This window comes from Tiliqua scincoides, chromosome 9 (genome assembly GCF_035046505.1).
Source record: "Tiliqua scincoides isolate rTilSci1 chromosome 9, rTilSci1.hap2, whole genome shotgun sequence".
NCBI classification, from domain to species: domain Eukaryota; kingdom Metazoa; phylum Chordata; class Lepidosauria; order Squamata; family Scincidae; genus Tiliqua; species Tiliqua scincoides.
In genome coordinates this window covers 2,854,064-2,876,965 of record NC_089829.1, presented here as the reverse complement: position 1 = coordinate 2,876,965, position 22,902 = coordinate 2,854,064, and the positions used below count along the sequence as shown (strand labels likewise).

The 22,902-nt window shown below is 48.7% G+C and overlaps 2 protein-coding genes across 2 annotated transcripts; both read left to right on the top strand.

Moving 5' to 3' along the window:
- Positions 1–3,845, top strand: DRAXIN (dorsal inhibitory axon guidance protein). The gene is made up of 5 exons (XM_066637353.1): positions 1–448; positions 1,632–1,928; positions 3,111–3,194; positions 3,360–3,449; positions 3,733–3,845. Exons 1-5 carry the CDS (start codon positions 1–3, stop codon positions 3,843–3,845), a joined length of 1,032 nt encoding a protein of 343 aa, XP_066493450.1.
- Positions 3,846–6,969: 3,124 nt separating this feature from the next.
- On the top strand, positions 6,970–22,392 carry AGTRAP (angiotensin II receptor associated protein). The gene is made up of 5 exons (XM_066637674.1): positions 6,970–7,048; positions 16,097–16,131; positions 17,461–17,572; positions 18,455–18,653; positions 21,612–22,392. Exons 1-5 carry the CDS (start codon positions 7,022–7,024, stop codon positions 21,725–21,727), a joined length of 489 nt encoding a protein of 162 aa, XP_066493771.1. The 5' UTR covers positions 6,970–7,021; the 3' UTR covers positions 21,728–22,392.
- Positions 22,393–22,902: the final 510 nt, after the last annotated feature.

Below are 22,902 nucleotides of genomic sequence, written 5' to 3'. Positions count from 1 at the left end.
ATGGGCCGCATCCACCTCTCTTTCTCCCCCATCTTCGTCTTCTGCCTGCTGGCCATCAGCTTCACAGACTCCCTGGAACCAGATCCTGGGGCCTCCACCCTCCCAGAGGTCATCAATGCCTTCCAAAGCCAGGATCTTTGGCCACCCCGAGCCACAACGCACCACCGCAGGCACGGCCTCAACAAGCACAGCCGGGCCCACCACAAGATGCCCTCCAGGGCCCGAGGCTCTGGGGAAGGGAGCCTGCAGCTGCTAAGTCGGTCCATGCAGGGGGAAGAGCCAAGACGGATGGAACAGTCTGCAGGCCTCCAACAAAAGGACATCTTCATGGGGTTTGAGTTCCCCTATCCTGAGCAGGAGAACCATGCCCCTGGGTCTGAGCAAGGGAGGAAGCAGAACCGAGAGCACCGACGGCACAACCGGAGAGACAGGTTGAAGCAGCACCAAGGTATTGTGGTGGATGGGAGACAGAGACTGGTTTAGCTGGCCAGGCCCCCTAAAGATGTTCAGACCCAGGAGGGATGCCTGGAAGCTAGAGGGCGCCATCTCATGAGCAAGAGGTGGAACATATAGCCAAAGGGCATTACCTTATAACTAAGGGATGGGACCTGGTGGGTCAAGGCAAGACCTGGCTGTGTCTGGGTGGAGCTTGATGGGCATTGGGGCAGAGCTAAGGGTAGCAAATTCTCTGAAGCCAAGTAGAAAATAGCTTGTTGCTCCCTTGACTGTGGCCTCTTCACTCTCAGATTTTAGTCAATTTCAAAAATCTTTATTAGGCGTTAACAAACAAGCCAAATGAAAGGCAGACATACAAGCAGACATGGAAGAGGCAATGTAAGCGGACTTAGAGCCCAATCCTGAGCAACCAGGGCACGCAGCTGCAGCAGCACCTCGGGTGAAGGGGACTTTTGTCCCCTTTCCTGGGGTAAAGTGAGTAGCCCCAAATGGGGCTACTTGATTCACCACTGACCAAAAGGTTGACGGTGAGGTAAGAGCCTTCATGTCACGGTCCGAGCCTGACTTGAAGGCTCCAGATCCCACCTCCCTCCCTCCCCACTCTCTCCCCTGGCACACCTCCCCCCCTCTCCCCACCTCCTGCCTCCCTGTCCTGCCTCCTCCCCGCTCTCTGCCCACCTCCCCAGAACGCCTCCTCCCTGCCTCCCCCCACCCCCGCTTTCCTCTCTGCTGCTCGGCAGTCCATGCGACTGTTGAGCAGCAGAGGCCAGGTGCCTGCCTGCCGCTAGCCCAGCACCAGACAGCGCGTTTGTGACAGTGCTGCACAAGCAAGAAGCCAGCGCAGAGAGCTCTCAGTCTCTAAGACATTGAATTGTTAGATTTCAGTCCTTCCCTTGCACTCTCTTGTTTCCTTGTTCACACTCTGCATGAGCTCAGGGGCATCCCTAACCATTAGTGAAGGAAGAGCACTCTGCACTTGTTCAGAGGTACTTTCTTGCTTAACAAGGAACAGGCATTTGGTGACAATCTCATTCATTGAGAAGAGAACATTTTAGAGACCTACATTCTTTGGGGGATTGGGCTGCCAAGTCTCCATGTTCAAGATGTGGAGCTTTTCTTTTCCTTTCTTAATGGTGGCCTGAGTCAAGGGTGGTAGGACTCTCCTTCTGTTGCAGGCAAAGGGTCTGACCCCGGTCACAGCGCCTTATACAAGAAGCCTGACCACTTTGAGGCACAGTTCCAGACACTCCCTGCCGAAGGCTCCTCCACAGGCCTGGCTCCTACCTTCCTCCTCCTCTCCACGCTGAAGACATCCACAGAGGAGCCTCCAGCTCTCCAAGCCACATCCCCCCAACTGTGGGAGCGCGTGAGGCATGACAGGGAGGTGGCTCCAACCCTGGACATGATGCTCTTTGACTGGACAGACTACGAAGACCTCCGGCCAGACATGTGGCCCTCGGCCAGGAGAAAAGGTGCCTCCTCCTCCTGCACATCCTTTGTTCCTGTGAACGAGACATGAAGCCGCTTCCGGGAGGGATGCAGGGGCAACAGTGGGCAGAAGTCCTTCTTGGCCTCGGCAGCTCCAGCTATCAGGCTGGCTGTGACCGAGGGGTCTTCCCCATCCACGGCCCAGTTGGCTTTTCTAGCAAGGCATTGCTGGTGGTGCACAAATGCTATCTCCACACTGGGTCATCAACGAGTGAGAACCTCCTCTCAGCCTTGCTGAGAGGAGCCCAGTTTCTGGGTACTACAGGGATGGGTGCTGCATGTATCCAAAGCATGGGGAGAGCACCACTGGGGGACCCCCCAAAAGCTAGAGCCAGAAATCCAGAAATATTTCCTTAATGTAGTGGTTCCCAAACTGTGAGCCATGGCTCCTCAGGGAGCCACGGAAACCAGCCAGGGGAGTCACAGAATCCTTGCAAAAAACCTGCTGCCCAATAGAATGTATAGGAGTGTAGCCATAATGGGGAGCTGCGGCCAGTGGCCCAGGGGGTCACAGGAGCTGCCAGTTGATAAAGTTTGGGAACCACTGCCTTAATGCATACAGAGGACTTACTGGCCTACTTCCTGTAAACAGCAGGTGAGCTTGCTGATAGGAATCTTGATGGTACCTTTTCACACTGCAGAGGGAGAGTTACATGATTCAGTGCTCCTGCATGGAAATTATTCCTTTTCAACATGCAGGGAAATAATAACAACATGGGGGAGGGGAGAAGGCCAAGTGAGAACACTTTTCCCTGCATGCTAATTTTCTATGTGCATCCTAAAAAAATATTTTTGGTATGGAGGATTCATTCAGTCATGTTATTTTCCCCACCTGCTGTTTGAAGTGGACCAGTCCAGAGACACAGGTTTGCCCCATCTGCTTCCAAAGGAGAAGGCTTTGGACATTAAAGTTTTTTTTAAAAATTAGTTTATCCAGGAATTTGCATTCCACCTTTCCACCCTGAAAAGAGCCCCCAGGACCACTTGCAGCACAACTACTTTTGGGAAACAAATTGCAATATTTTAAATGTAAAGAATAAATCAAATAAGGAATTAATTTTTAATAATTTACTGATTTATGTTTATGAAGTGTACATCTGTGTTTTCCAGTCTTGCATTCTCTTTTTTTGCCTTTCTCCCCCCATCTTCCTTGTACACCCACCCAGACAAACGTCGGAGTAAGAACAGTGGCAATGAAACCACTCCCACCGAAGGAGAGCCGTGTGACCATCACCTCGATTGTCTCCCAGGTGGGTATCAGTTTTCATGAGGACTAGCATCAGTGGAAGAGGTGGATGCAAGCCAAATGTGTGCAGGAACTATCTCAGAGTCCGATCTTCCTCACACTGCTCTGTGGGGCAGCAGTCAGTGAAAGCTTAAAGCTGTGTTAACAGGCTTCTTTCTTGAATTGGCAGGATGCTGTTGTGATCTGCGCGAACACCTCTGCAAGCCCCACAACCGTGGCCTTAACAACAAATGCTACGATGACTGCATGTGTACCGAAGGTGAGAGTTGGTGACTTTCCAATGGAAGGTAGTCAAAGCTGTCCCCTTCCCAGTGGCAGAGAACTGGAAGACAGAATCTCTGCTTTTCCAGTTTCATGACTGGTGGTATTGACAGAGCATTTGGTACCCATTTAGATATTTGAGATTAAATATGTTTCTTAGGTGGGGAGGGGGCAAAGAGGGTTTTTCAAAGTATCTGTGGAACACACTTGTGTTGTGGCTTCCTTTCCTCCTGGAGAAATGCTCCTTCGCCGAGAATAAAGATTCCTCTTTCCCACCTCAGGACTACGATGTTATGCCAAATTCCACCGCAACCGAAGGGTGACCCGACGGAAAGGCCGCTGCGTGGAGCCAGAATCCACCGATGGAGATCAAGGCTCATTCATTAATGTCTAGAAGGATCCTGGGACACTTTTCCAAATGCCGAAGTGGAAGGCATTAATTTATAACTAGCAATGAGGACGGAGAGGGGAAGGCCAACCAAATGATTTGGCAGCTGTATAGTGGTTCAAGATTGAACACCAGTGACTCTAGAGCAGTTTTCTCAAAATGTTCTGAGTTCAGGTTGTGACATATTTCACTAACAACTGAAAATAGTTCCTTTATGATGCACAAGGGTGTGAAACACCCATTTTTGTAGTTTTTCCTGCTGTGTCCCTGTGTGAGTCATTTCAAAGCAAGGAATGGACAGCATGTTGACGGCACACTGAGGTCACTCAGATTATGCACCTGGGAAAGCCAATTCCAGGTCCTGAATCAGTTATACATGATTAAGCCAATTTCCCAAACATTTTACTTTTGCATATTATGCATTGGTTTGCATACATACGGGAAAGGAGTTTTGCAGGACATCAGTGCTTGATCCCTTTAAGTCTTGCTCTGCCCCTTCTTTGATTTCAACAGGCATTTGTCTAGATGTCTGACCATCATAGCGGCTAGAAGCATGATTGAGAGTATGGGGTGATGGAAGAGCAAAATACACAAGCCTTGTGTTTGCATGTGTCTGCCTCTTTGCATCTTTCTATTTCAGGAACCAATCCATGTCGGAATCAGTGATTCATTTTCTGCCAGCTTGCAGCAGCTAATTCATTTGGTTAGCTCTTCAAAGGCTCAGTTATTTATCATTATTTTAGAATTTTTTTCTAAGGGAAAAGCAGGGAGGGGTATTTTCAAGAGTCAGGGGGAAAGAATGTTCCTGGTGATGGGAAATGGAGCAACTCCCATTGCCACTTAGTCAAGGCTGTGATGTGCTTGCATGTTTCTATTTTGATGAGGTGTAAATAAAGAGATAGTTATCCTTCGCACCTCTGCCTCCCAACTTCTTGCTGGTTGACTTCCCCCACCATGGACAAAAACGGACCTTGCACCTTCACTTGCAGAAGTTGTGCTGTTTTTCAACATCCCATAACTGGTTCTCCACTACCCTTCAGCCAACAGAAAGTCCATCAGCACTTCTATACCCCTTTTATCAGACACAGAACCTTCTTTCTGGTCCGCATCTTTAGTAATACACTGTTCTTATTCCTTTTTTTAAACGTTGCACATCTTGAGTCTGGTCATTCTACAGGGTTCAGCTTCTTTCCCAGATTGTCTCTAGAAATTTAATCTCTGGGAAATAAGCATGTCTGGTCATTAGAGAGCAAAGATGTTGCTGTAGGCACAATTAACATGAACCACTCCACACTTGCTGTTTCACACTGTAGCCATCACACGTCACAGCCCAATCCTATGAATGTCTACTCAGAAGTAAGCCCCATTAGAGTCAATGGGGCTTACTTCCAGGAAAGTGTAGCTAGGATTGGGCTGTTAAATGGCAGTGTGCATTGTGTCATTGTGGTGAGTTCATCCATAAGAGTTATACACTTTGTAAAGAAGATTCTGGTGGAGCAAAATGCTGCCCCACTACTGGCAGCATCACTGAGCAGGGCAGGAAAAGACCCCTGTCTGAAATTCTGAAGAGATGCTGCCAGTCAGTGCTTGTCTGTGCTGAGCTAGATGAGCTGAGGGCCTGACTCAGCAAGCAGATGACTTTACAGCAACTGAACTCAATGCCTGGCTGCTGAGTGGCAGCAAATCAGCCTCAGATTCTCTTGTTTCCTTGTCCTGGTGTAGAATGGGGGATCCCAGCCATTTCATTGTGTTTGCTGCTTATCTCTTCAGAAGAACTCCTTGTGTCTTCAGTTATTGTGCTTGTGATGTGATTTGGTGTGAGGATCCCTCACAAGAATGCTAACAAGCATGCGAAGGTCAGGCAATGTCTGCAGCCCAGGAGACAGATTAAAAGAGTCACATTGTTTTGGGTGGAATGAGATCTGCTAGCTGGGAAAGAGGAACTTTGAGGAGTCTGTGGGAAGGGGTAGAAGAGCTCCCCCTTTCTCCTGTGTGGTTAGCACATTCCTGAAATGGGTTCCAGAAAATTGTTCCTGAGAAGAGTACACCAAAGAGGCCATAGACAGATCTGACTGGCCCCACTAGAAATTGGCCCCAGTGTGCCAGGAAGGACTCAGCAACATCTGCTGCTTATGTAGATGGTCAGACTTGTGCCCTGGGCATGTTGCCAACACCACCTTTCACCTCTGGAGCTTCTAAGGAAGTCTAGATGGGGAAAAAATACAGTTCTCAAGGAGCTGCAGAGGGCAGATCCTTCACCATTTGGGCCAGCTCATCCATGAGGCCAATTGAGTTGTTCACATCAGGTGAAAAACTTCTTGGTGGGGGGTGCCTACCTCAGACCATCTGCCTGCCCCACTACTGCTCCCCTCCCCCTCCCTGGATTGGAAAAGGAAGAAGGGAGTTGGGGGAAGAGACAGGCTAACCACAGGACTGAGCGCTAGGGTTTGCTTAATAGTCTCTTATCCTTGTGTGCAACTGGTTGGGGTTTTTTAAAGAAGCTGCTTCCTGGCAAAAGAGAGCCGGAGCCCCTGGCAAAACACAACAACAACTCACTTTGTCCACAGAAGGAAAATGGGGTGCAGAAGATGCTCCTGGAAAGCTGAGTGTGTTGGTCTCATATTTCACCCTCTCGAAACAAGCAGAATGAGAGCCCAATCTTCTGTTTACTCAGAAGCCAGTCCCATTATAGTCAATGGAGCTTACTCCCAGGAAAGCGTGGTTAGGATTGCAGCCTGACGCCACAATCGATAGCAAACCGACATGAGCCCCTTAAAAGAAGTTTTGCCCCATTCAAGGGAAAGACACTGCACGTGCTCAGTGCCCTTTCCTCTCTGGATAAATGACCCGACGCTGGAAATGGGGGCAGAAAACGGAGGCATCACACAGTCTGAGGTCTGATTTCAGGGGTGTGGTGAGGAAAGCGCTCTCTGCACATGGTCAGAGGCCCCTTCTCCTTCACCCGTGACGACCCGGGCAAAGCGGCTCCGCTGCGAGAGGCGTCACTCCGGATCAGCCACGCCTGCCGGGGCAGGCCAGCCCGGCCTGTGCCGCGTCCCTTGCCCGAGGGAGGAGTCTTCCCCCGGGAGGGAGGCAGTCACGGGTCCGGCGGGGCGGGGCGGGGCGCGGCCGGGGAAGGAGCAGGGAGCGCGAGCGGTGCCGTGTGGACGCTGGCTCGGAGCATGGAGGTGCCCGCCGTCAACCTGAAGGTGCGTGTGGCTGGGCGCAGCGCCTTCTCCGCGGGGGGCTGGAGCTGCTGGTGTGCAGGGAGCGCGCAAGGCTGGCGTGGAGCAGGGGCTGCCTTGCGCAGGGCGCGCGCACGGGCAGGGGGTGGCACACCCGGGGGGCTGCTCGTGCTGGGCTGGGAGTGGAGGCCAAGCAGGGGCGGATCCGGGGGCCACCAGCACTGCCTTAACTCCAGAGCCAGGTCAGCCAGGCGGGTAGACCTGGGCTCCCGTTCTCACTGCCCTCCGGTGCTGTCTCTTCCAGGTGGGCAGTCGTGAGCACCTGGCCATGCTTGGGGTGCTCCCCTTCCAGGCAGGTGCCTTTCCCCACTGGCGCAACAGTTTGGGAGGGCCATGTACCCATGGCCCCCCATGGTTCTGCCCCTGTGACCAAGGCAGTGGGGGGTGAGAAAAGGAGGGTGTGCCTGGGTGAAGGGGGGGACTGGGTGGGAGAGAGGGATCTGGTGTGCCAGAAACTTGCCCGAAGGGTGTGTAGCTAGGAAACTGTGTTGGGTGAGTGGAGGAAGCAAAGTGAGCAAGCTCAAGGCTGAAGGAGTCCTGGGACCAGGCTGGTCCCTCCATGAGGCCAACTGAGGCAGTTGCCTCAGGCAGCACATTGATAGGGAGTGCTGCATCTCTGTCTCCCTCACTTGCCTCCAGTGCAGGGGCTGTAGCATCAACATGTAAGGGTGGGAACAGCATTTGACACAGGTGTCAAGCAGTCTTAGACTGGCCCTGCCTGTGATGTCATGCAGTAGGATGACGGGCATGTACTTGATGTACCAAAACGGACATATGACACTGCCTTCCTGAGTCAGGCTCTTGGCTAACCTGAACCAGTCTTTTCTTCCCTGACTGGCAGTAGCTGTCCTGAGTATCTGGGAAGTGTCTTTGGCCAGCTCTACTTGGAGGTGCTGCAACCAGGACTTCCTCTGTCCTGAAATTCTTACAACCCTGCAAGGTAGGCCAGTATGACACACACACCCCCCCCCGTATGGGTGGCAGGCAGGTAGGAGAGGGCTGAGGCAGAGAGGAGGTGGTTTTATAGCACCTTAACAGCTCAGACCAGAAGACTTCCAGGGACTTCATGTTTGCACTTCATGGCTAGGCTGGAGCTTAGAGGCATACAGGGGGCTGCTGAGCTGTGAAGGCTGCTGAAGAAGGAGGGAAGGGGTGGCTGGTGTGCAAGAATGCACAAGAGAAGACTGGTGCCACCGTGGGTGGAAAGCCCAGGCAGCACTGGAGCTGGGGCTCTTGCATAGCAGACTGTTCCAGATTATCCCACATCTTCTAGGACCACGTGTGCTCTTGCAGTGAGCAGGTTCTGGACACCAGCTCACACACTTGAGGAGCGTGCCATCTGCATGCATGGGCTCTCCAGACACCCACCTTGAAACCCTTGCAGAAGAGTGGTGAGCGTTTCTGAAACAGTCGGAGTGTACTGATACCATTTCCCCCCCCCCCCCCCGGCAGAGGACTGGCTGTGGCTGCAGCTGTTGGGGAACGCAACTACTTCCCAGCATTACTCACCTGATTGCCAGGGCCAGACCTTCCTTTTGAAGTCATGTTTCCTTATTGATGCTTTGAATCAGCTGGTGGGGCAAATGGCCTTTCCACCCCCACCATGCTGGATCTTTGGGACGCAACTGCCTGCTGAGTCAGACCTTTCATCCGTCCTGCTCTGTATTGTTTACACTGACTGGCAGCCGCTTGATAGGGAAAAACCCCTTGCTGGGGGCTGTACCAAGAATCCTCTCTACGCAAATTGGCTCCACTGCTTCTCCCACTCTCCAAGTGTTAACATCCACTGCCCCTTGAGTCAAGATCTCCTCTTACTCACTTATTTTATGTCTGTGTGTGGCACTAATGATGTGTGTCTCTTCTGTATTGTCAGTTCTGGAAGGCCAGCAGGTGCAGTTCAGAAGTTGTAGAAATGAGGAACTGTGATGTTAGCAAAATTAAAGGACTCAGTTGTATCCCTGCACCAAACTGTGGCTTTCACAGGCCATAATTTAACCTCCAAGCATGTAGAGAAACCGTGAAAGTTTTCTTTCATTTTCAGTTGTTCAGCACTGCTGGGGGAAGGGCACTGGTTTGCTTCTGGACATTTCCTCATACAGTCTCTGGAATTTCCACAGAGGACTGGGTAAGGCCCCTTTCTGAAACCCTGGAGAACTGCTGCTAGCCAAGTGCAGACCAGGTTGACCTAGCTGGACAGATGTTTGGAGTCTGTCTGGCAGCTGAGCTGCTCTTAGGATACAGTGACCTCCAGAGCCAAAACTCTGGGTTACTAAAATGGACATAATGCCAAACACAGCTAAAGCAAACCTGCTTCAAATGGCAGTTTCTGGTTTGTCAATTGAGCTCAAACCAGATGACTGAAATGTAGCAGTGGTTTGCTGTAATATTGGGGCACAATATTGAAAAGTTCAAGGCCTGCTTGTTTGCCGTGACCTTGGGGAAAAGTCCCGTTTCTGGGCCTGATTTTGCTCTGTAAAATATAAGCCTACCTCCCAGGGTTATTTGTGGGTAAAATACATATATTAAAAGTTCATTGCAACATGCAAGGAGAGTCCTTGATTCCATTGAGGTGCATGGCTGATTGAGTTGCATTTTCTAAAAACCATGCAGTAGAAACTTTATGGGACTATACCCTTTATGGGACATAAAAGTTAAGCCCCAATTCAGAGCACTAGCAAAGATGGAGTAACCCTGATATGAGGTGGGAGAGAGTTCCACGGGCTCGTAACACAAGAGGAGACCCTGTTGCAAGTCCTCGCCAGTGGGGATGGTGAGCTCAGCAGAGTCCTCTATGATCTCCTGGGGTAGGCAAATTTTTACAGGAAGTGATGGGACCTTAAAGCATTTAAGCTCCTAACCATTAAGGGCTTTAAATTTAAATTACCAATAATTTGAATTGTGCCCAGAAATGTGCAGGCAGCCAATAAAGGTGGTCCAAGACCCCAGTGTCTGCATTTTGTGCCAATTGCCATTTCTGAGCAGTCTTCATGGACAGCCCCACATAGAGTAGTAGCCTGGATTTCACCAATGCATGGGTGACCATAGCCATATCTGACAGATCCAAGGAAGGACACAGTTGGTGCACCAACCAAACTGGGTGAAGGTGCATTAAGCCTCAGCTGTCACCTGGGCATCCAGGTTTGGGAGCACCCTTGAAGCGCAAACCCAGTCCTTTGAGGGAAGCAGAGCTCTGTCTAGAACAGGTGAATGAACCAATTCCTGGGTTTCAAATCTCCTGGTAACACCTCTGGATTGCATGTAGTCTGTCCGGAATAAATTTCAGCTTCTTTGGCCTCTCCCAACCCATCGCTGACTCCAGCCACCTCTGTGACCTCCCTGAGTGAAGGTAGAAAGCAGAGATAAAAGTTGGGTGCCACCCTCACATTGATAATAGTCCCAAAACTGGGTTGCCTTTGTGGTTTCATGTTAAAAAGCAAATGTGGAGTGTTGAAAAGGGGAGAACTTCAGAAGCTTGGTGTGGGGGGGCTGAACAACTTTTCTCAGTTTGGTTCCCAGACAAGTTTTATTTTTGTTAGTTGATCCTGGGATCAAGAATTGAATGAAAAAAGTTGAGTCAAGTATGAGCTAGGCAAGAAGGGGTGCTGGTGTTTTTATCTTACCTGGAAATTAGAGAGTGGGGGGAAGAGAGGGAGAGAACAAGCACTATGAATCACTTTGATTTTGGAGACCTGTGAGCTGTTTATCTGATTAGTTATTAACTTGGAGGTTTCATTGTAAAATAAATTAACCCCTGCCAATGGAGAGGCAGTATATCTAAGCCAGGCTGGATCATATCTCTGGGTTCCTGGGGTATTCTTGCATAAACAGACTGCACACCTAGAACCTAGTGACGCTGCATGAAATTTAGGGGTGTGCACCTAGCAACAAAAGCTTTTCTACAAGTTCCCTGACTGCAGAAGGCTCTGTTGCAGCAGAGGCAAGCTGCCATTCAGTTTAACTGAGTGGCAGTGGAAATGTGAAAGGATATTCTCCCCTCTCAGCTGTATGCATTGTTCTACTAATACAGGCATTTTGGTTTTGGGGGACTGTGTCCAGCAAATGTAACCACTTGCACTGTTATTAATTAGGTAGATGTTCTTGTGTCTTTGTGACAAATTGCATAGAAGCAATCCAGAATAGTGATTTTCTGTTGACTTGCTCAAGTGGCCACTGAGTGGGAATTTGAACCTGAGCCTCCCAGTCTTCATCTAACCATCATGCCCTCCCCACCCAGCTTGCTAATGGAGCATCTCAGGGAAAATCCACAGACCAGGCGCTCCTGTCGCACAACGCTAACCCCCAGAGATTTTGACATTCATTTACAATTGTAGAAACACCAGTGAAGTTCTGCAAACACAGCAGAGTTGAAAATGTTCCAGTGGAGTACAAGGAAGTGATAGTTGTTGCTCACCTGAGAAAAGGCAGGTTAGAGGGTGGGAAAAACCCTTGACTTCCTCTCTCCTGATGCTGTGGCTATATGAGAATTTTCTTGGTGAGGTGATTCACTCAGTGACTATACTTGAGGTCCATGCCTTTGGCTGGCTGTTACTCTCTTTTGGGCTTTTGCATAATTTGGATTGTTCAGAGAAGCTGCTTTATAGGAACAAGACTGGACTACGCAGAATTGGTTGACATAGATTGGACCTAATGTTTGCTCTTCCACATGCTAGATTTCTGATCCCATGGAGCAACCATTTTCAACCACTGTGCCATGGCGCACTGGTGTGCCACGAATGGTCCCCAGGTGTGCCGTGGGAATTTGGGAGAGGTTCATTTATTAGTAGAGCCATTGGGGGATGTGAGCCCCCTACCAACAGCATGGTGTGCCTTGTCAGTGGTTAAAACACTGATGGTGTGCCTTGACCATTTTATTGCCCTTTCAGTCTGCCGCAAGATGAAAAAGATTGAAAATCACTGCCTTGGAGGCAAAGGGGAACATGCCTCTGGCAGCCAACATGATTGAAAGAGGACCTATAGGGCTGGCCCAAGACCTTTGGAAGTGGCCTTCCAAATGTTGCCCCCCCCCCACTCGGTGCTGTGCTACCCTCTGCTCTTCCCAGTCTCCAGTGCTTTGCTCAGCGCTCTCCAATTCTTCCTCTTCTCTGCCCTCTTCCTTTCCCACAGAAAGCAGGGCAGCTGTACAACTAGTGGCTGTTGGGGAGGACTTAAGGCTGGTATTCCAAAATCTACGAGCAACTCATGTTTGAATTAATACCTGCTCCTGTTGCTTCACTAATGCAGGCTTTCCAGGGCCCCTTTGCTGATGGAAGTGGCTGGAGCCATTGTGCAGCTTTCAGTGAACATTTGTGGGCAGAGGTTGGCCATGTCATTTTAGCACGGCCAACCTCAAGGTTTGAAAGACTGCTGGACACAAGCAGGAAGCCCTTTGACTCCATAAGGGGCCGAAAGGGTGGGGCTTACAAGGCTGAGGGGGCACCCTAGTGCCTTCTGCATAGGTAACTCACAGAAGCGAGCCAGCTTTGATGGCTTTTCCATGTCAATCCACAAAGACAGTGTCTTGTCAGAAGGTTGTGTCCAGTTTCATGGCTGTGGGGCCTCAGGAACAGCCTTTTGGCTTTGTCTGAGTACTCATGAAGCCTGGTGACAACTTTGTAGCAAGCTGTCCACACCATATTTTTGTGTCTGGAGAAACTAAGAAGGATTTGTAGCATTATTCAGCTGCCAGCTACTCCAGTTCTGTTGGGAGTCTAACTGACACGCTTTTTGTTTTTTTAATTAAGTTTTGATATTATGAGTATTAAAAATATATATGTTTATGTTGTTTGTGTCCCCTGCACAAATGCACACCCCCTCCAGTCTTCCTTCTGGAAGCCACAGGGGGGTAATTAAGCTGGGTAGTTATCAACTGTTTTTTAGGGGAGAGTCTCAAAATTTTATTAGCATTGACTCCTTTGGGGGTTGATCACAACATTGGAAGAGGGGGAGAATCTTAATTAGTTGGGGTTCTTTTTTTAATGACTGTTGCAGATTTACCAGCCCCCACCCTTTACCAAGCCTCTGTGGTTAATTAAGCAGAGCTTTTTTCAAACTAAAAAAAAAAGCTGTTGACAGCAATGATAAATTTCTTAAATATTTTTCTCCCCTCTGTGCCTATGGATTTTGAAAGCAAAAATTGGGGGGGGGGGGGTGATTGTTTGAAGATGATCCACATGACTGGTTTAGCAAACTGGCACATTTGCAAAGAATGGTGTTTAGCTGACCAGTTCTGCTGTATTCGACTTTTTCCCTGATGTTTTACAGTATTAAAATAATGTATATATTCAACACTATTTCAATGCATTAAGCCTTTCCCTTGCAATTCAGAGATATACTGCATCTGTACATGGTAGCTTTCTTAGGCTCATCACTGTGGATGCACCAATCCTCTGTGAATTTCTTCCCAATCTTTCTTGAGCTGTTTAAATAAGTCTGTTGTGCCTTGTGGAGAGCAAAGTCCAAAGTCCAGCTGAAATGTCTGTGTGACTTCCTCTTTGCCGACGATGCAGCTGTCACTACCCACTCTGCCAAAGATCTCCAGCAGCTCATGGATCGTTTTAGCAAGGCCTGCCAAGATTTTGGACTGATGATCAGCCTTAAGAAAACACAGGTCATGGTTCAGGATGTGGACTCACCTCCCTGCATTACAATCTGCATGAACTGGAGGTTGTCCATGACTTTGTGTACCTTGGCTCAACGATCTCCGACACTCTTTCTCTCGATACTGAGCTAAACAAACGCATCAGTAAAGCAGCTACCACATTTTCCAGACTCACAAAGAGTCTGGTCCAACAAGAAGCTGACGGAACATACCAAGATCCAGGTCTACAGAGCTTGCGTCCTGAGTACACTTCTGTACTGCAGCGAGTCATGGACTCTTCGCTCACAACAGGAGAGGAAATGGAACACATTCCACATGCGCTGCCTCCGACACATCCTCGGCATCACCTGGCAGGACAAAGTTCCAAACAACACAGTCCTGGAACGAGCTGGAATCCCTAGCATGTATGCACTGCTGAAACAGAGACGCCTGCGTTGGCTTGGTCATGTTGTGAGAATGGATGATGGCCGGATCCCAAAGGATCTGCTCTATGGAGAACTCGTGCAAGGAAAGCGCCCTACAGGTATACCACAGCTGCGATACAAGGACATCTGCAAGAAGGATCTGAAGGCCTTAAGAGTGGACCTCAACAGGTGGGAAACCCTGGCCTCTGAGCGGCCCGCTTGGAGGCAGGCTGTGCAGTTTCCCAGTTTGAAGAGTCACTTGGCCAACAGTCTGAGGCTAAGAGGCAAAGAAGGAAGGCCCATAGCCAGGGAGACAGACCAGGGACAGACTGCACTTGCTCCCAGTGTGGAAGAGATTGTCACTCCCGAATTGGCCTTTTCAGCCACACTAGACGCTGTGCCAGAACCACCATCCAGAGCGCGATACCATAGTCTTCCGAGACTGAAGGTTGCCAACAAAAAGCCTTGTGGCAATGAGTTTCATTGTCTTTTTTTCTTTCTTTTGTCACTGATTTCTGGGGCTCAGGCCTTCTGTCACAAACCGATTCTTGGACTAAGCTCCAAGTGACGTATCATAGTTAAAAGCTCCATAGGAATTAAAAATAGAAAAGAATGAGTCCATTCTTGGTAATGATTCTGGAACAGGCAGTACACGTTTGTCCCAGCTGTGTCCATATTACCAAACTCCGGTGCGCTCATGTCTTTCTCATAGGGTGACCCAGTCAGCTGCTAGGTTCTTGACCCATTTCCTGCTTTCAAGTGGATGTTGTGTGTTGCACCATTCAAGGAAGAATAGAAAACTGTGACTGTATCAAGGGCAGTGGCAACCATTATAGAAGGCTTGCAGAGTCATTGCCCGTGAAACTGAGTTTGGCTTGTGCCTGAGCCAGAATGAAATAAATTTTAGGGTGCGGGGAGAGAAGACATCAATGTATGCCTGGGTGGAGATTCCACAGGTCCTGTCATTGCACTGGTGTGGTGAAAACAGCCAGGAATGCAGCACAGGTGAAACCTTAAAGAATGGTGCAAGGTTCTTGCACTGCTGTGAGGCTTTGCAGGAGTCAGTTATGGGATGCTGGTGGTGTAGTGTAGTCAGATAGGCTGACTGTGAGACACATCAACATTCCCCACTCGGCAACAGAGCTCACCACTGCTATAATCCTAGGCATGTCTATTCAGATGTTATTTCTATTCAACTCAATGGCACTTACTCCCATGTAAGTATGTTTAGGATTGCATCCCAAGTGGGTCATTCTCATTCTTGCCTGCCTTGGAGGAGTGTTGTGAGGATGGGGGGAGCTCCCTTCCCCCATTCTGAGCTTTCTAGAGCAGGGGTTCTTAACCTTCTTATGATTACAGACCCCCAATATACATTACAACCATGTAGTGGCGCTCTGCTGGGACAGCACAACTTCAGCCTGTAGGTGAGCCATTTTGGAAGGTTCCCTGGTGTTTTTTAAACACCTGCTTCCCTGAAGGTAGGAGGCACTTGATTTTGTGTCTTCCAAGGCTTTAGCTCCATTGTTCTTCAGCAGTGAGCCTGCAGTAGCAAGTGCTGTGCTCTTTCTTTCATCCTTCAATTGGGGAAGGTGCCACTGGGCGCTGGTTGGTGTTCAGAGAGGGGCGGGCTGCAGAGCGAGTGTTGCTTCTGTTCAGACTCCTGTTGGCTCCTGAAATCGATAAGCCATTCAGAGCTGAGCCCAGGCTTTGAGTGAAGTGTCAAAAAGCAATGATTGCACTGAACAATGGCCTGTGTTGTAATAAAGGATGCAGGTTTGAAGGAGGGGGGTTGCCTTCAGCTACCCTTGTCAAGCAACGCAAAGTCTTAAGTGGATCCAAGTCTGCGGTCTTTTCCCCCTCCTCTCTATCCTGTTGTTGTTTTGTTCTTCTCAGATTCCTTTCCCTTCTCTGTTGTTGACATTTGCAAAGTAAAGTCCTTGGGACAGGGACTTCTCTGGTTGTGCCACTCCATGAAGGACCATGTGCATTAAGGTCTCTTTCTGCTTGCAGGCAGTTGTCCTGGTGCACTGGCTGCTAACAACCTGGTGAGTAACTTCCATACTGTTTGTTTCTTTTTAATCTTGTGAGTTTGGGGAGGGTGGCTCATGCGAAAGTGGCACTGCCTCTTGTACCTGGGTTGATGCCACCTGGTGTTTTAAAATGCCAGCTTGGGATGCCTCTTCCTGCCTTCCTGACATGGAATCGGCTCCAGGAGTGAACGCAGCTCTGTGTGAACAATCCTAGCTGCCTTGAGTGCTCCTTTCTGGAGTGAAAAGGCGGGATATAAATTATATAAATAAATAAATAAATCCTGATCTGCGCTGGCACAGCCAGACTGCATGGCCTGTGCTTCTCCAGCACAGGTTAGGAGGCAGCTGGAGTTCTTCTTGGAAAATCTATCCCCTTACCCCCTTACCATGAGTAACGCTGCAGCCTGACCTTAGGGCTTCTTGGTCCCGCACCAGCTATATAGTTGGCGCAAATCCGAGATGCCCAGTGTAGTGCCTGAAGGCCCAGGAAGGTGGTTAGGATATGGGAAACGAGACCTCCACTGTTCCTACCTCTCCTCCTGTGCCTGTTCCATCACCTTCTACCTTCCCTCTGCCCCAAAATGTTCCCTCTCCACCTCTGGAACGCCCTCCCACCACCCTTTTCCAGCCCCTAGTTAGCTTGGCGCCTTACCTTCTTGCACCAGCAGCCCAGGGGCTGAATGAAGTGTGGGGAGGGTGGCACAGGCATCCCCACCAGTGCTGCTTACTTGCATGTTTTCAACACTGCACTTTATAGCATGTTTGTGTCACCTTCAGCCAGCTCAGTGACTGCTGCAGTGGCCAAGAGTGCAGTTAGATTGTGCAATGAGTTGAAAAGGAATGTGTGTGGAGGAGAAACTGGTTTGCCATGAGCAAAACCAGAGGTCTCAAGGTACAGAAAGATAAAAAGCCTCCTGAAGAGCTGGTGTAAGTGTAGAGGCAAAGAGGCTGAACTATGAAGTGGGAGCCTCTCTCCAGCCTCAGTCTTCTCCATCTGTAATATGGGGAACAGAATACTGAGCTGATAGTAAAGACTCCATCATGCTAATGCATGTGAAGCTTGTTTACCTGCCCAGGAAGCTCCAAATTAATTATCTTGCTCTGAATTATGAATTAAAGCTCTAAATTATCATCCTGATTGGCAACTAGGCAGAGTTGGGAAGCTCCTTCCCTTCCCAACCTGCCTGTTACAGAAATAGCCACCTACACCTTCCCAGCCCCACTTAGGGTATGACAATTTTTATTCATGAAGTGGTCTAGGGAATGCAGCTTTATTTGGGGGTGGGTCTTCAAATTGGATTATGTCAGGTGTTCATTGACCCATTTCTGTGCGTCCTCCCCCAGGGGATGCATGGCAGACTGGTTACCATCATCTTACGCGTGGGGGAACTTCACCACCTTTGCACTTGGGGTTTGGGCAGTTGCCCAAAGGGATTCTGTCGACGCCATTCTCATGGTCAGTTTATTTTTTTTTATGCTATTAGTGATGGGATCGGTCAGCCACATTTCTGCCCCCAAGGGATTCCTAGGGACTTAAATGCAGTCATAAAATGCAAAATAAAATTTAAAACAGCATTAAGAGCAAGATTTTGCATGTCCCTGCACAGAGGGGGGTCCCCCCATGTACCTGATGGGGGGACCCCCAGCCCAAGCCAGGGGCAGCAAGATTCTGCATTACCACCTGCTAAGCCCCACAGAGACTAACTGGGCAGTCATGGGGAGCTGCACCTGCAAACCATTTTTTTCTTCCAGTGCTGTGTTAGAAAAGAAAAACCCACATTTTTCACTTCTCAAGAAAAAGTATAAGCAAACCCCACAAACCGTTCATCCCCCCCCCCCTTGAATTTATGGCTTCCTCTGTGTTTAAATGTGAGATTGCAGGTTTTTGGGGGTGGGGACCTGCCTCTCTTCCTGGTTTTCTTTGTTTAGTTCTAGTTACACTGCAAAACATTGTGCGGCAACACAAGAGTACAACAAAATAGATGTGCACAAGATGTAACCTGTAATGAAATGTTTGATAACACAGGCTTACAAAATTGAGGGTCAGAAAAGTTTTTTCCAAACTTTATGGTGGTTTGATATGAATTTGGGTGCCGATTCAGAAAATGGCATCCGTTTTGCCCTGTCACGTCTAGCTTTGGAGACATGGCATAGCCTCTAGTGAATGGTTCAAGCAGCTTCCTCATGAGGAATTGGTGTAACGTTTAAGGAAGCAAAATGTGTGTTGGCCTGTGAATTCACTGCAGATCCTACAAGAATAAGATGGAGAAAACAAGGGGGGGGAGGAGATGTCGTCTGTTGATGGCTTGTGTTTCTTTCATGTACTTCTTCCTTGCAGTTCCTCATCGGTTTGGTGCTCACGATCCTCACGGACGTCATTCACTTCTGCCTGTTTTACCCTTCCACCAAGGCCCTAATTGACCTCTTGCGATTTAGCACTGGCATGGCAATCTTCAGCCTCATCCTGAAGCCAGTCTCCTGCTACCTCTCCTACTGGATGTACCGGGAGCGTGGGGGAGAGTATTCCTTCAACCTAGGTAGGCCACCATTTTCTGGAACAGTCCCAAGTCTTCCCTTTCCCTGACTTCCTCTTGCTTGCTCAAGCCCTTCCTTTTTCTTCACACAGCCTGGGATGCCAGTTTCCTTTTGAATGACTCTCCCTGCTCACTTTTCCGTTTGGTCTTGAGTCTCTCTCTGGTGTTCATGTCTGTGTTTTTGACCTCTCTTCCCTTTCAGATCTGGAGTCTTCGCCAGGCACCCCTTTCACTTGCAATGCAGCTGACTCGACTGCTATTCCCCTTGTGCGACATTACTGATCCAGCTTTTTTTTTTTTTTAACTTACATGTCTGTCTCTCCCTTCTGCCATTTTGGAAAGAGTCCCCCATTCCTGGGCACAAAATGTGGGTGCTCTGATGCAATTGTCAGTTCAAAAAATTAAAAAATTTTTTGCTGTTGTTCTCCTTCTAATCTAGTCCAGTTATTTGCAAAACTCCAGTTATTTTTCCTCCTCCTGTTTTGGTGGGTGGGGTTGGCATTTTGTGCCACTGTCCTCTATGCCTCTGCAAGTGTATCTTCTGTCTTCCTGAGAATCCTCCTGTTTTTGTGCAAAATGTTTCCCTTCTTGGCTCTGCTTCGCCCCATCATGCCCCTTGGGGAGTCCTGTATCAATTTTGTCCTTAATTCTCCTGCCAAGGTCAGCTTAATTAAGGCAGGAGGGATACAACGGGCACAGCCAGGCAATGACCAGCCAGGCACATTTGATGGATGCTGCCACACTTGTGATGTCTTCTAACCCTGCAAGTTGGTGAAAGATTTGTGTGCTTTGTTGGTGTAAAGGTGGAGTGAGTTGGTGGGGCATGGTTTGAGCCACTTGCCCTCTCCTGCTGCTTCCCTGGCCCTCACACGCCCCTGCTTTCCATGCCAATGTAATATGTTGCTAGCTTAATCACAAACGGTCTTTGTTTTCAGAACTGGTTTTGTTTCTCTGTCTGCTTCCTGAGCTATATGTCCACTGGCCTTCTTCCCTGGCTGTTTTGCAACCTGCAGCAACAAGGAAGACAAAAGATACATTTCATTCTGGGTTCATTCATTCTAGTTCCCCATTTTATAAACACTGCCAGGAACATATTCCTTACGGCCAGGAATTCACATTTTTAAAATACACAAAAAAAGAAAAAACTTAATTTTTTTTAAAAGAGTACTTGTTTTGAACACAACATTCTCTCAGAATACAGTCTTAAGTCCTTAGCTTGACCAAACAGAAAAATCCTACCATACCTGTGGGTATGCATAATTTAGGTATGCATAGTTTAGGTGCATAATTTTAAGACAGGGCCCAATCTTCAGAGGTGGTGAGCAGGCATCCTTGTGACTGAATTTGATTATTGTAATGGGACACATGGGGGGGGGCAGTGGGAATCCCTGGGGATGTGATCCTAAATGCACTTCCCTGGGAGGAATCCCCTCTGATCACAGTGAGGCGGCTGCATCAAGTGCTTCCGATTGCACTTCATGCTCCACAATGTGGATGCAAGCTCACACACTCAGCCAAAGTGAATTGCTGAGACTTTGTGGGCATGACTGGCAGAGTTTAATGTACCACAGCACAGAGAGTATTGCTTGACAGACTGGAGGTTTACTTAGCCCAGCTTCCTGTTTCCAACAGGTGTGTGCTAGACACCTGTAAGAAGCCCACCAGCAGGGGAAGCACAGCTGTTTATCACCCACATCTGACCTGAAGAAATACAACTGAGAGAAAGGGGGGGGGGCCTTAATGAAATTCACACCCCTATCCTTGTTCTCCTCTCCAGTTATAGCTGAATCATGGCCTCCCTAAAGAGTTGCAAAATGCTTCTCTGAACATGGGGGTTCTGTTCCTAACTATAAATGCTAACATGATTGTATGCTGCTAGAGCTCTCCGCTTTTCCTCAGTGACTGGTGTCAACTCCTCAGAGTGGGATTCAATTCCCACAGAGCCCTGTCAATGCCTCTAGGAAGCCTGTAACAGCATTGTTGTTCCCTAGAACTTGGTACAGAACTCTTGAACATGGAGGCTCCACATAGCCATCATCAGTTACCATTATCAACACTCCTCTTTCCCTTCTGTGAATTTACCTGGCAGTTTGTTAGAGCCATCTGAGAGCTGCCAAGTTTACCTTTGGGATGCCTGAGTAGGGGTACTCAGAATTAATTTGTTAATTAGCTGCAAACAGACCTGGGATTTGGGGTGCAGCTTCCAGCAAGGTTGTTGGTTTTAGAAGTCAGCTGTTGCAGTGGAGCTGTTGCAGCTCCCCTGGGGGCTGGGGATAAGAATAGGCCCTCAGTTTGGCTGTACTTGTTGTAAGAGGTGACTAAACAGCCACCGGGTAGATGGGACTCGTCAGCCTGGGAAGGCAGCTCATCTGAGAGAAGGAAAACTCTGATCCCAAACCTCCACTGCCTTGTGGCTACATCCAGTTATGGAAAAGGCTTCAGGAGTTAACCTCGAGGCAAAATCCGGAGCTGGAGTCCCTGAGGCAGTTCGTGGCTGAACACAGTCACATTCTGGCAACTCCTGCGATGCCGCTGGAACCAACCGTATTGGCCTCTGCCTTTCCATTGGACCATTTCAGCGACGTGGAGAGGGGGGATTTGCTGCATGGGTAACAGCCTATCCTCCATACCTACTTTACCCAGGCTTCACGCACTGGAGAGGACACTCTGTTCCAGAACCACCATTCAGAGCGTGACACCATAGTCTTCCGAGACTGAAGGATGCCAACAACATATGTTGCAGTGGACACCCTGCTCCCCAAATAACCAACCACATGATGCTTTTCATATTTTGAAACAATATCGAGGCCATAGAGTGCTCGATCATAGAGATCAAGGCCATAGAGTGCTTGCTCGTATTGCAGAGTACTGTGGGCAAAAATCAGTGAATTATCATTTCAGTGCAACTTGAATGAGTTGCTGATTATTTTAACAAACATATTTATTCCTTTTCTTCCCTAGGGACTTTCCGCGTGGGCCAAGATCACTCATCATACCAATCCATCGATAACCCAGACCAGCCACCACATTTGTACCCAGATGTGGCTAGCAAGTCTGCTCCCCCTCGTCCCTACTGAGGCTCTCTCTTTGGAGACAAAGACCATGGTTTCCCCCATGAAAATGAACTGCCTCACCTTTTCATTGTACATTCCTTCCTCCTCTAGAGGAATTATTGTCTAAAAGCACCTGCAGATCCTTGAGCCAGAACTAGTATCTATATTTTTTTTTATATTCCTGCCACAAACACAGAAATGGTGTTTGCTTTGGAGAATGCTTTGTATACTCTGTGGTGGGATGTCATACAAACAGCTTGAAGTGCCGCCTTCATATCCCTCTGCCCAAGTTCTCTCCACGCTGTTGCTGATTAAACCCATAAACACATTGGCATGGAAGACCTGGGTTCCAGGAATTGGGCTAGTATATCCTGTTTGTGCTCTTGACTTGCCCTTCTCTGATGGTGACGTACCCAAGAGAGTAAATACTCCACAAAGAGTCGTATGTCAAAGGTCTGTCCACTGACAAGAGCCAAGTAGCTTCTCTGGGATGAAGTAACAAGACTGTGTCCTTTTCCAATGTCTGTGCCATGCTCTGGGAAAGAGTCCCTGCCTAGCAGCTGCCAATATCAGCTCACCTGTGACAAGCTCTTTGTGCCTTCAGTTGCAGTCATTCCTCTTCTTGCTTTTGTTTTGCACCTTTCTAAGGAGAATTAAATATTTGTAATAAAAATGTTTTCCAGCTGTCAGGCTTTCTGCCTGAGACTCGGTCAGGCTGAATCCTGCTAGATTTGTACATTGCCTTCATTTTTAAATCTTTATTTTAAAAATATTCCTCTATTGTGTTTCTGCTAAAAATATTTAAAACGAGACATACATGAAGCCAGGTGTTTGGAAAATGGGGGGGCCTAGAGGCACAGCTGGCCTTGAATCAAATATAGGGGCATAGAAAGGTCCCCCCCCTTTTGCATTTCCTTGCCAGAAACAAGCTTCTAGGATAGGTCATTTTTGGAAGCTGCTGAGCGCACAGGAGAAGGGGGGAGCATTGCCACCACACAGCCCCCTCAAAGTTCTGCTTTCCCTGCTAGCAAATCTTCTTCCACCCAAAACTATGTAACTCTTTTAATCTGCTATGGCTGCAGTCATTGTCTTCCTGCACGTGCTTGTTGTAGGTGACCTTGTGGCAACTTCCTGTGCCGAATTACGCCACTAGCATGATAACTGAAGACAAAAGAGTCCTGCAGAAGAGATATGTGGCA

Bases quoted from the DNA above. Each gene is read 5' to 3' on its own strand.
- DRAXIN (XM_066637353.1), top strand. From the start codon at position 1: ATGGGCCGCATCCACCTCTCTTTCTCCCCCATCTTCGTCTTCTGCCTG. The intron at 449-1,631 runs GTATTGTGGTGG...CTTCTGTTGCAG, and splicing joins CAGGTTGAAGCAGCACCAAG to GCAAAGGGTCTGACCCCGGT. The intron at 3,450-3,732 runs GTGAGAGTTGGT...TTCCCACCTCAG, and splicing joins TGACTGCATGTGTACCGAAG to GACTACGATGTTATGCCAAA.
- AGTRAP (XM_066637674.1), top strand. From the start codon at position 7,022: ATGGAGGTGCCCGCCGTCAACCTGAAG. The intron at 7,049-16,096 runs GTGCGTGTGGCT...TTCTGCTTGCAG, and splicing joins TGCCCGCCGTCAACCTGAAG to GCAGTTGTCCTGGTGCACTG. The intron at 17,573-18,454 runs GTCAGTTTATTT...TCTTCCTTGCAG, and splicing joins CTGTCGACGCCATTCTCATG to TTCCTCATCGGTTTGGTGCT.